General features: G+C 36.3%; 1 protein-coding gene across 1 annotated transcript in view; it reads right to left on the reverse strand.

Moving 5' to 3' along the window:
• Positions 1-11,826, reverse strand: part of LOC126022027 (adenosylhomocysteinase-like) — a 140,522-nt gene extending 128,696 nt beyond the window's left edge. Inside the window, 1 exon segment of the mRNA XM_049782897.1 lies at positions 11,623-11,826. Coding sequence (XP_049638854.1) covers positions 11,623-11,826 — 204 coding nt within the window.
• Between the last annotated feature and the right edge of the window lie 937 nt (positions 11,827-12,763).

The following is a 12,763-nucleotide window of genomic DNA, read 5'->3' on the forward strand; positions in this document are numbered from 1 at the left end:
TAGCTAGATTACTAGAAGAAAAGAGCACATTTCAATTACATATGTACCGAGAGTCTACATGGATATGGACTCCAAAGCTAATGAGAGAATGAGAATATACCTTGAGCTCAGCAATGGGATACAGAGAGTGGAAAGAGACTCACACGATGAATGGGTGAATCATATAATAAAGTCCAGAAGCTCTGTAATTACATGTTTGCCCTACTATATAGAAACAACTGTAATTTCTTAAATAGAAAAGATATTTTAAGAAAAACTAAAGACACTAAATAATTCCCAAAGATGAGTGCTGGAAGGACCGGCTCAAGATATGAAGCTCACCCTAAAGAATGGTGAGTGCAGTTAGAAAAATAACTATGCAGAGAACTATCATAACAATATCAGTGAGTGAGGGATGTAGAAAGCCTGTCTAGAATACAGGCGGGAGTGGGGTGGGGAGGGAAGAGATGGGGCATTGGTGATGGGAAGGTTGCATGGTGAAGGGAGTGTTTTTGTTATGATTGAAACCCAACTACAATTATGTTTGTAATCATGATGTTTAAATAAAGAAATTATTTAAAAAATTAAAATTTTAAATGATGCTATGAAACTTAATTTTTTTTAGGGAGTGAAAAAGTTTTTCTTTATGAGCTTGAAGGACCTCAGTAAAACTCAGCAAAAAATAGTCCACATGCTAAAGTGACATGTCCTATAAAAGGTATATCCCAGCATTTTGGGAATACCTATGATTCCCTTTAGGAACATTTGGATCAACCGGTAGACTATTATGACACCTTATGAACATTTTAAAAACTTCAGTAATACCACAAACACATTTATATATTAACATATTATTTAATCAGGATTAAGTGCAGGTGGTTAAATATTTTCCTTTTTCTTTTGAATGTCCTAATGCTAAATGAATGGCAAGTTTCTTATTCATTTTGAAGATGAAGCAACTACTTTTCCTATGTGACATATAAAAAGAAAAGCAAAATTGAGCTTTTGATGCTTCAGGCATTTATAGATTAATGAGCAATATGAGCATTTGCTACTGCAGTGATGTTCTGCATTTACTATTACCTCTCAGAGTTGTAGGTAATGCTTGACAGGTTGAATATGATCCCCAAACACATAAAAACTTTTTTACTTGCAGGCACTATTTGTGTTCATTAAGGTACTAGCTAAGTGTCTATAATTTGAAGACTTCAAAATGCAGTGGTGTAGATTAGTTAAGTTTATTTCCTCTTTTCTACTAGCCAAGAAGTAGATGAGTTTTCCAGGACAATTAGAAGCTCTCTTTCCAAAGACCTATGGATGGAGATGTAGGTTTAGGGTTTTCATATCCAAGTCAATGTGCCAAACTCTCAGAAAGGAAAAGATGTACTGGGCCCAGATTCCACTTTGCCATTATAACAATGGTGAATATCGCCTGAGCCTTGTGAGCCTTGGTACAGCAGTAGTCAAAGATTACTCTGCTTTTTGTGTTCTGGGAAAGAGTGTACCTCAGAGAAAAACCTTCACCCAATGACTAAAATAAAATCTCAAGTAAGCGCCTTTTGTTTCCATGTGACAAGGTGAGACAAAGAAGGGAAATTTGGAGGGTGCTTTTCTCACCAATTGATAAGTGCAAATAAGATAGTTGACCCACCAAGCTTCAGTTAAGAGTTTCCTCTTTTTAGGCCTGCCCTCAGCCTAAGCCAACACATAGCTCCACTGTGAGGGACTCTGCCAGAAAATTGCCAGCATTCAGGCTAAAATATTCTTTGAGCTAGCTCCTCTCTGATCTTGTTTCATTTTCATTTCACTTCCCAACAGCCTATCTTCACTGGCTTTGTTTTCTCCTCTCTCTGGAAGAAAACTTTATTTCTCTTACATTTGTATATCTCACACTCACTATTGTACTCCCTATTACATTCACCTCAGCTCTGGCAGTACAGGATCCCTGTCTCAGCCATCCCAATAATTCTTTCAAATAAACTCCAGATTAGTTTTTAATTTGACAATGATGAACCAAATGGGCCATTAGTTGGAACCTAGTGGCAAAGGGAGCCTGGAAATTTGTGGGGTCTGACTGGACTAAAATGCCCAGGAAGAGCTAAGGAGATTCTGTAACTGAAAGAAGGAAGCAGGTCATAGATATTCAAGGGTAATTACGAATATTGGACACTTTCTTCCTAAAGAATGGCACGAGTCCTACATTCTCTCTTTCAGAATATTAGGTATTTTGGCTTAAAATAGGCCACTCATATCTGGCTGTTACAGTCACCTGTTCTTCCCAGTAGGATTTCTCTGAGCTAGTATGTCATATTTCGGAAAATGTGTCAATATCATTTTTCTTCTAGGCAAAATCGGCGGGGCTTCTCAAATTCATCTCGGGACTTCAGTTTAGAGTTGAGAGATTCTGGACTTTAGTGCTTAAAATATAATCAAGTTTTGGAAACTATACTTTTGTGGAAGGAGATGGACTTTTAGTACCATGCTATATAGATATATAGCATTTTCCCCCTACCAACGTAGAAATGTATAGCCAATAGATCAAATTTTGGCTATGCCAGTTGCTAATTAAGGGCCTTTAAACATGGTATATGTAACCTAGAAAATATTTAATTATCAAAAAAAAAAAAGAGAGAGAGAGAATACAGGCTGGAAAGATAGAGTAACAGGTAGGGTGCTTGCCTTAAATGTGATCTTTCCATCCCCTATAACCTATATGGTATCCAGGTATGATCCCTGAGCTCAGAGTCAGGAGTAAGCACTTAGCAACAGTGGCTATGTTCCCCCCCCAAAACAAACAAACAAACAAACAAACAAAAATTACCTAAGTGCTGTCTTATAGAGTAATCATAAGAATTGGAGATAAAACCCATAAGGTATCTTGATAGTGGATGGTGTCCTTTTTTATTATTATATAGAATATTTTTGGTACTCTCCTGTTACATCTCTTCTTCCAATTTTTTTTTAATTCTGTGTTGCTCTTCCCTCTCTAATTCTACAAAAAAACTAATTTTTTCAGGCCACATGCTATGCTGTTTTCAGCATTTTTACTTATCTTTAGCCCACTATTAAAATCACTCATTATAGTTTAATTATGTTAAAGCTCAGTTTTCTGATTTCAAATTAAAATTTCACTTTAAAATCTAAGTCTGGCTCTATAATCGATAGAGGATCAGTTGGTGCTGTGGTGGTTTTCAAACTGCATATGTTGGATGTTACACACAGAAATGACGAGCGAGTGCTGTTTTGTTATTGATTTTCTACATATAGTAAAAGTAGATTTGCATTGCAGTGGATTTTTATAGTTCCTGGTTTACAAGAATCTCATGAAGATGTTTATAAGAGTACCTTATGTACCTTTGTAGCTTGCATTTTTGTTTTTGTTTTGGCCATATCTGGCAACACTTGGGTGTTATTTCTGACTCTGTTCTCAATGTTTGCTCCTAAGAGGTCTTGGGGACAATGCTATGCTGGAGACTGAACCCAGAGCTCTTGGCTTTGATCAGCCTTGTTGGATATATTTCTGTCCTTATAACCTACATTTTGATAGAATATGCACCAAGTGGTAACTGATATGAGTTATAGACTCTACTTCACAAAAGGTAGAAAGATGAAGTGACATTGTTTTTTGTGATACTGAGATGGTGTTTGTAGATGAATGTACTTGGATTTATATCTCAGGTATGTACAGTTTAAATTTAGATCTGCCAGTCATGTGTGCTTGCTTAACTGTTGCCAAAGTTAGGCTTAGAAAATGAGAAGTTTTCAAGTTCTATCTGTGAACTGTTTGTTTTTCTAAGAATAACCCTCAATCTTTGAGTTCTACCAAATTCAGTTTGAATCATTTTGCAATGAAATATTCATCCTATTTGGTGGTATTGTTTACAAGGTATGAGTGTGTAGGCACATATAAAATAGCAGCAAGTAGCACACTTGTTTTGCAAAAAAAAAAATTCTATAGGCAACCCCTGAAACTTTTAGGGCAGCTCAGTCATTTTTATTACATTAGGTGTGATTAAAACAATATTTTACTTATTACTAACATCTTACCTCAATCAATCTTACAGAGTCAGGCTTTTCTAATAAACAGGCATCTTTACTTTTCCTCAAGTTTTATCACAGAATTGGGGGAATGTCGAAATAAATGGGGAAACATATTAAGTTTCTCTGAAGGTTACTAGAAAACAATTGCAAGAAAATATTTCACGTTAACATCTACAAGCATTCCTCTGCCACAACTCCTTTTGAGACTTTTCTAGAGACTGGTGATAGTTGCAAATGTATATTTACATAAGAAATTCCACACTACCTCCTTCTGCAGTCAATCCAAGGGTGAAATTCGATTTGACTATTTTTATAATATATTTCAAATCCTTCTTTCTCTGCAGCACCCCTGTCTCTAAGACATCATCTCCTGCCTGGATTATTGCAATAGCTTTCCAGCTTATGGAGCTACTTTTCTAGTTTTGCAAATTACCATAAGACAGACAGTGTCATTTCATAAAAACAAATTAAACCCAACTATACTCCTCCTTAAAACTGCTCTGTGTTTTCTCATTGCACTTAGAAACTTTTCTTTCTGTCCTTCAAGCTATTTCAATGTTCTGATTGGTGAAGGTCTCTTTGTTGCCCTAGCGATGCTTCTTATCTAATGTGCTCCAGACCTCTGGCCTTTTCATTGCTGTGAATTTGTGGCCACTTTCCTGCTCAACCTCTGTTCTGCTTTATCTGCTCATTACAAGGCATCACACCTCATGTTTGAGGACATGATTTAAAAGATGACCTTCTCTAGAGGTCATCCCCTCTAAGGCAGGTTCCTCTCTTACTGTTTTCAATTTCAGCTCTTCTCTTTCGCTTTTCTAACTTGTTTATCTTGAGCTCTCCACGACAGATTAAGATCCATGAAATGTAAACCTTGTCATCAGGTATTATCATTCATTCAACTTTTAGAATTTTGGGGGAGTAGAGTTGGTGCTCAGTGTGTACTTGTTGAGTGACTGGGATGCACACAGATTACTATAAGTATTTCTCAGACTTTTATTACATTTTAGGCTCTCAGTTTTCCATAATCTCTATATTTCATCCTTGCCAAAAAAACATGTGATATTAATATAGTGTTTTATGGGTGCAGAACCTGAAATTTAAATGATTTGTCCAGAGCTTCACAGCCAGGAAGAAATGAAGCTAGGAGACATGCTGAATTTAAAGTTAAGGTCTGTGCTGTTAACCACTGTGCTGTGATGATCTGTATCCATTTATCCTCCTTACATTTATTAAGACTCTAAAGTGAATAAAATTACCAAGAAATAAGAAGCAATAATCTTAATAGTACTTTAAAAGTGATAAACTACTTGGCATTGAAAACATATTTATGGATGAAATTACTAGATGGAGCTTTGTAAAGTAGTCTGGAATTGAGCATATTATTACATTGGGCTATATAGAAATATTAGAGCTAAGAGGTAATCAAGACGATGCATTGATTGATGGGAGTGAACTCCGACTTGAAAAAGATGGGCGTGTCTGAGGAATGATTTCTAAGCTTAAAGCCTGGAGTAACCCCTGAATGCCATTGGGTGTGGCCCCCCAAATCAAAAAATAAAAAGGGCCAGGCTTGAAAAAGCCTCTCAATGAACTTGCTCAGGACTAGACTGGAGCCTTTGGCTTTCTTTACAGATGACAATGTTGCTTCTTTGTGTTAGGAGCTGAACAAAACACCATGTTTTCAATCTACTTTCTGAGGAAAATAGTGGTGATGTTTGCTTTATAAACATTTAAATGGAGAAAATATCCTTTCAAGTCTCATCAGACAATATTTTATAGATCTATGCTGTTACGGTGAGGCAATAGAGCAAGGAAAGAATAAACTGTGTCATGGAAAAACATAATCCAAGTCTTAGTGTTTATCAGTGTAATGTATTTTTCTTTGAAAACATACAAAGATACTTGGGGAGCTGGAAATTGTGAAAAAGTTGAGAGGTTGTCTTAGCACGGGGATTTTTATGGGTCCTATTTCCCTCTGAATTAGCACATGAGGATTCCTCCTAAGTTTATCAATATTAAAGTAGTAATTTTAGAGGTTTTCTTAAAAAAAAGAAAAGAATCACAAATCAAATAGCAGTTAGGTTTTTTTTTTTTTTGAGGGTGAGGGCAAGATAGTTAAAATTATATTTTCCATATATCTATCTCTAAAAATCTTGAGTAAAATACTGTTTTATCAATTATTTAATGTTTTGCTTCAAAACTTCATTTGTTACACCTAGGTTAGAAAACGTTTTGCACAAAAGTTTATTTCAATTAAATTTACTTAAACATCTCCATTTAGGTGTCTATTTGTAGATAGAAGTAAGACATTTCTGACACTGACTGGACTGATTAATGGGTGCTCAGCCAAAAAATTATAATTAAACACCAAAACTACATGGTCTGTTGGTTTTATGTTGTATAAATTATGCATAAGTTTGCCATTTATATTTCATGGAAATTACAGTGTTGTTTTCTCAATGCATGTGAATATTATATGTGTGTGAATGTGAATTTACAGTTCCCCTATGTACTGCTTTATTTTTGTTTTTTAATAAGCAGACTTTCAAACAATGATTCAGTATTCTCAGCTTGAGAATACAGGAGGCTACACATTTGCTCTCTCCTGGATGAGAGCAGAAGACTGTTCATACTACTGCCAACTATTTACAATAAAAATAAATGCAAATGCTGTTATCTTTCGAGGAAATTATTCCTAGATTCTTGTATGCCACAAAATGCAAAGTGACACTCTTAAGTTAACAAAAAAATTAGTTTTGGGGAGTGCAATAGAACTTGCAATCTTTTGGGCTTTCTATTGTAAAGACACTGAAAATAACATTAAATACAATCACGATTATTTAATGAAAGGCTACGAAGGACATGTTAATAAAAAATCAAATATGTTTCTTCATTAGCACTCCTCTCTGTATCATTGTTGTTCTTATTTTACCTTCAAGTGCTAACTTCTTTATTCAGTGTGATAGCAACTTATGGACTAGCTTTTGGAAATGATTGCTTGTGGATTATTAATAGCTTCTTCCTAGGAGGAGTTTATTCAGAGTTGACAATTGGTAGCACTAAGGCCAGAACTGTCTGCCTTGCCTCTCAGGATATGAAATCTGATATTAAGAAGGAGCTAAGAATTATCTCTGCATCCTTTTTAGATGACTCCCTGACTTGCTCATGAGGTTCGAAGGTTCAAACTGCTCTTCTTGTGTCCAAGTCATTCCCTTCAGTGTTCTTCACTTGATCAATACATTCTTATCCTTAGAACTCAGGTCTAAATATTTATCAGATCAACCATCACAAATCATCCATCACAATTAGGTTTCCTCTCACAACCAGCACTTTTCTAGTTAGTAGATTACTCCAGAAGTTCCCAAATTTACTTGACCTTCCACACCCTATTTAGGAAAAATAATCAGTCAATGATACCTAAAGATTTACCTTCTTTTATTTTTAAAAATAAATTAATTCTTTAATCAAATTACCATGAGATACACAGTTGCAAAGCTGTTTATGATTGAGTTTCAGTCATACAATATACAATACCCTTCACCAGTGTACATCTCCTGTCACCAATGTCCCTAGGTTTTCTCTCTCGCCACCCCCTGCCTTCTCCTTCTTGCCTCTCTGGCAGATATTTTTTTCTCTGTTTTCTTTCTCTCTTTCTTTTTCCTTTTTTCCTTTTATACACTGTGGTTTGCAATATTTTTTATTAAAGGGGTATCATGCATATCACTTTATCTTTTTTCAGCACCCAATTTTTGTCCAAAGTGATCATTTTCAACTATCATTCTTATAATGGTTCCTTCTCTGCCCTAACTGCACTCCCCTACTATTTGTGGCAAGCTTTCTACCATGGACAGGTCCTCCTGGTCATTGTCTCTATTATCTTTTGGTCATTAATTCTGTACTATTTTTTTATTATATCCCATAAATGAGTGCAATCATTCCATGTTTATCCTTCTCTCTCTGACTCAATTTACTCAGCCTAATAATTCTCTATATCACTCCATGTATAAGCAAATTTCATACCTTCTTTAAGCAAATAAATAGTAAGTGCCCCTTGATTACAACTGGAGTTACTATCTACCTCCTCCTTAGATCATTTCAGTGCCCACAAGGGTGGGAGATGATATCACCCATTTTGGGAAAGGCTTTGTTTCTAAAATATGTTGCTTAGTGATGACATATGTCTTTGTATTTTTGCCCCCTCCCACATGTGCTTGTCACAGAGCTGTTGTCCCATAGCATTTTAATGAATAATTAATATTCAAAAAAGTAATCACAATCACTCTTAACAAGTATTTATTTTTCTTAAGTTCTTGGGCCTCAGCTGGTAGTATTCAGAGACTAATTTCGGTTTTGTGTTAGGGAGTAGCTTTTAGCAGGAATACCCAGAGCTCTATGTGGTATTAGGGACTGAACCTGACTTTTCAACAGGCAAGGCCTTCACTCAGCCCACTGAATTAGCTCTCTTATCCAGGCACCATTTAGTGAGTGCAACCTTTGTTTCTATTTGCTTTATGTCTTTAATTATCACAATGGGGGGGTAGTTCTCTCTATGCTTATTGTGTAGATGAAGAAACTATGACTTGCAGGTGGTGGATTATTATTTTTTTCTACAAATAAATGAGAGAGCCAGAGTTTTAATTCGATATATATTGAGTTAGAGGTCATGATCTTGGCTCTATAATATTCAGATGCCCTTTACCAATGATTAAGGGATTATTAATTACAAGGTAAATCACTGTATTTTAATTTTCAACCAATTACTATACAAAGTTATTTATTGATTGCTTCGATTATTCATTTCTGCATTGAAAACTTACCATCAAATTCTTAGAGTCTCAATATAGTAACTATCTGCTACTTGCATGCATTTCTGCAATTTGAACAGGACTAAGAGAACAATTCAGTTCTGTTTCATATGACCTAAGTTTGGGAAACTTAATTGTGGCTGCTAGATTAAATTCCAAGAAAAATATACATGCATATGTCCACCAATCTGATGCTTTCTAGAGACTCATTTGGAGCTGTAAACATGGTTTGGAAAATCTTACATGAGAACTTTCACATGGCTAGTTGGGCTCCTTACAATGTAGTCACTGGAGTGACTATGTGTCCTTAGATAAGACAGGCAATGGCAGTGCAAGCCTCTGTGTTCATCATTTCCACTTGGGTATAGGTGGCCAAATTCACTTCCATAGTCAACCCCAAAATCAAGGACAGAGAGGACTGTTCAAGGAGTTGCTGCTTACTGGGGAAAAGCCATCAAAGAAGCAACCTACTATATCACTATTAAATACATAGTGGTAAAAATGAAACATTGGGTCTCTGTTGTTAGTCTGTTTCTAAAAATGTATGGGGGTAACTGACTCATAGATCACCACCTCCCTAATCACTACTCTTGAGACAAGAAGGTACAATCATCTCTGTATTTTTCAGGGTAGGCTATGTTTGTATCAGGAATAAGAAACTACTCCTATATTTAATTCTCTCTGTGCAACAAAACACTTATTTCATATTTTGATTTGTTAATTTGGGGAGTCACACTCGTTGTACTCAGGATATAATCATGGCAATGCACTCAGAGATCAGTCCTTATGGGCTTTGGGCTCTGAGAACCATATGGGATATTGGGAATTAAATCCAGGTCAGCTGCATGCAAGGCAAACACCCTACTCATTTTCTAAAATTTTTTCAGCCACACCCGCTTGATGCTCAGGTAGTACACTTGGCTAAGTGCTCAGAAATTGAGCCTGGCTTGGGAGGAACCATATGGGACGCTGGAGGATCGAACCGTGGTCCTTCCTTGGCTAGCACTTGCAAGGCAAACACCTTACCTCTAGCGTCACCTCACCAGCCCCACACACCCTACTCATTGTACTATTGCTCCAATTCACAAAAAACATGTCTTACTCATGCTTCCCAATGCCAGTATGCAGAAAGCTGTGCTTGTTCATGGCCCTCAGCAAAATAAGGTGAATGAAGATTGACCTCATAAGCGCCATTACTTCAGAAAAGAAGAGAGAATGTGGTAAATTGTGTAACTGTTTTTCAAAGTTTTAGCTGGAAGTACTAGATGTCACTTTTGTTCACATTTTATTGACCAAACCAAGACTTATGACCAAAGGCAACTTTGAAGAGGGCAATGCTATATATATACAGCAGGAGAATGAAAGAAGTATTTGGTGAAGAGCCCTAGAAATGGGATAAATTTTGTACCCCCCATTTCCTCCATTCATATATTAAGGCCTTAACCTTAGTATCTCAGAAAGTGACCATTCTGGAAACATGAGTACTATAGAGTTGATTAGTTAAGGTATGGTTATACTGGAGCAGGGTGGGCCCCTATACAGCATGCTTTCCTTAAAAATTTGAGCGACCACTCTAGTTTCAGCTCAAGGACCAAGACTATCAACCACAGAAGACAGATTAAAATGACAATGAGGAAACAAAACTTCTAGAATTACAAAGAAAGACTTCATCATAAGTTCCACTCCTTGAACTGTGTAGAGACCGAGATCTCTAGATACAAAGGTCTGATTTTATCACCCAGAATGGAGCAGTGGTCTTCCATACACTACAAAAGCATCAAGGGGAGAGTACATGAACTTAAAAGGAGTCTATAGTTAATCCCATGACAATATACTCCAAGGGGGGGAAAAACCCTGTATCTCTTAGGCCAAAGGAATTCCTTTCGAATGACCCCAATATTTACTGTGCCTATGCAGGAGGGAAAAAGAAAGAAAGAAAGAAGGAAGGAAAAAAGAAAAGGAAGGAAAAAAGGAGAAAGAAAGAAAGAAAAATAAATAAATAAAGAAAGAAAGAAAGAAAAAGAAAGAAAGAAAGAAAGAAAGAAAGAAAAAGAAAGAAAGAAAGAAAGAAAGGAAGGAAGAAAAAGACAAAAAGCACTAAATAATCTTTTAAATTTATTTTTCTAGTTTTTTTCGATTTCTTTGTTTTGGTGTGAATATCGAAGTTGTTGTCTCCATTATTATTTATATATTTACTTTTTCTTTATTCTTTTCCCTTCTTCCTTGTTGCGCTCTGTCATGTTTTTTATTTCAAGACCATGGCAAGTATGTGGTGCTAATCTTTATTGTTGTAGTGCTCACTGGATATTTTATTTGATACTTCTTTTTGTACTGTTGTTGTGTTTCATCTTCTTTTTCCCCTTCGTCTCTCAAACCGAGGATAAGAGCCTCTAGATGGCTAAAAGGACTCCGCCCATTTTCGGCATATTTGATTTTTACCCCATTTTATTACTTTCTCTTCTTCAAATGAAACCAAATAACTTGAACTATCTAGTCCCGTCTTCCAATTAGAGGGGGACCTAATGGAGGTACCATGACCAAACAGTTGTAAGATCATTAAGTAGTAAGCTAGGCACAGAGGGGACCACTCATTCTAGCAGCCTCGGGGGGTGAGGGTGGAGGATATGGGAGGCAGGATGAGAATGGAGGTGGAGGGAGGACAATATGGTGATGGGAATTCCCCTGATTCAATGTTAATATGTACCTAAAATATTACTGTGAACGATATGCAAAACACTATGATTAAAATAAAAATTATATTAAAAAATTTGAGCGATATATTAACCTAGATGCTCACATAGGGAGAAGACCACATGAAAACAAAGACTGAGGTAGATGAAGGCTGCTGTTCTTTCAGCAACTGAGAGGTCTGAGGCAGCTTTGGTCTTGCTCTTGTAGCCTCGGAACAGAAGGGTACTACTTTTCTGTTCCAAGCCACACAATTGGTGGTGCTTTTGACAGCTCTAGCAATCAAACTCCAAATAATGATGACTGCTACCATCTCCAATATTTCTTCTATTTTTCTTTTGAATAAAATAACTTTCTCTTTCTTTCTGTTCTCATTCTCTACATTCTGTGCCCTTGGGTCCCAGAGTGAGAGTGTCACCTACTTTCTTCAAGCAAGACCGTGAAGTTCTTCACAACTCCTTTTTGCTCTTTGCTTCTAATAAGACCCAATTTTCCAAAATATTCCCTTATAGTATTTCTTGCTTGGTGTTCTCTCTCTCTCTCTCTCTCTCTCTCTCTCTCTCTCTCTCTCTCTCTCTCTCTCTCTCTCTCCTAAAACTTGCTATGTCTTACATTCAAGGAGCAATAGGTTTCTGCTTTATTTATTTGGGTCTAAAGTCATGTCCCTATTCTGTTTATTTTATAGCAACAGAATTAGCCTACTCCAAACACTAGTCTCTTTGTATATTTCCTACTTGGTCCACCATGTTCTATTAGCTCCTAGACTCACTTTCACAGCTCTGAACTTAATGCAGCCTCTCTTCCTGTATAACATCTTTCTAAAATTTTATTTTATTATGATTAACTATTACCTGTCTAGCACAGTAGAATCTTCCCGATGGTCACCCATTACAACACTTATCTCAGTAATTTTAGCTCAGTGCTTTTGTCTGACATTTTCTACAAGAAATGTTCTTTTCCAATAATTCATGTCTTTCTTTTATGGTTTTTTTCACATATCATATCCTCTGAGATACTTAATGGATAACACAATCCATACTGCTCTTAACCTTCGTGGCTGTTATTATTTTACATTATTACTATCTTACTCTGATCTAGACATTGCCCTTGCTACTACAGTAAAGTAGGTAGTATTACTCATACATTTTAGTTAGTTTCAGTGACGTTAAAAGCCATTGCAGTGAGGGACAGAGTGATAATATAGTGGATAGGGCACTTGTCTTGTTTGTGACTGACCTGATATTGATTTC

The sequence above is a fragment of the Suncus etruscus genome, chromosome 11 (genome assembly GCF_024139225.1).
Source record: "Suncus etruscus isolate mSunEtr1 chromosome 11, mSunEtr1.pri.cur, whole genome shotgun sequence".
In the NCBI taxonomy this organism is placed as follows: Eukaryota; Metazoa; Chordata; class Mammalia; order Eulipotyphla; family Soricidae; genus Suncus; species Suncus etruscus.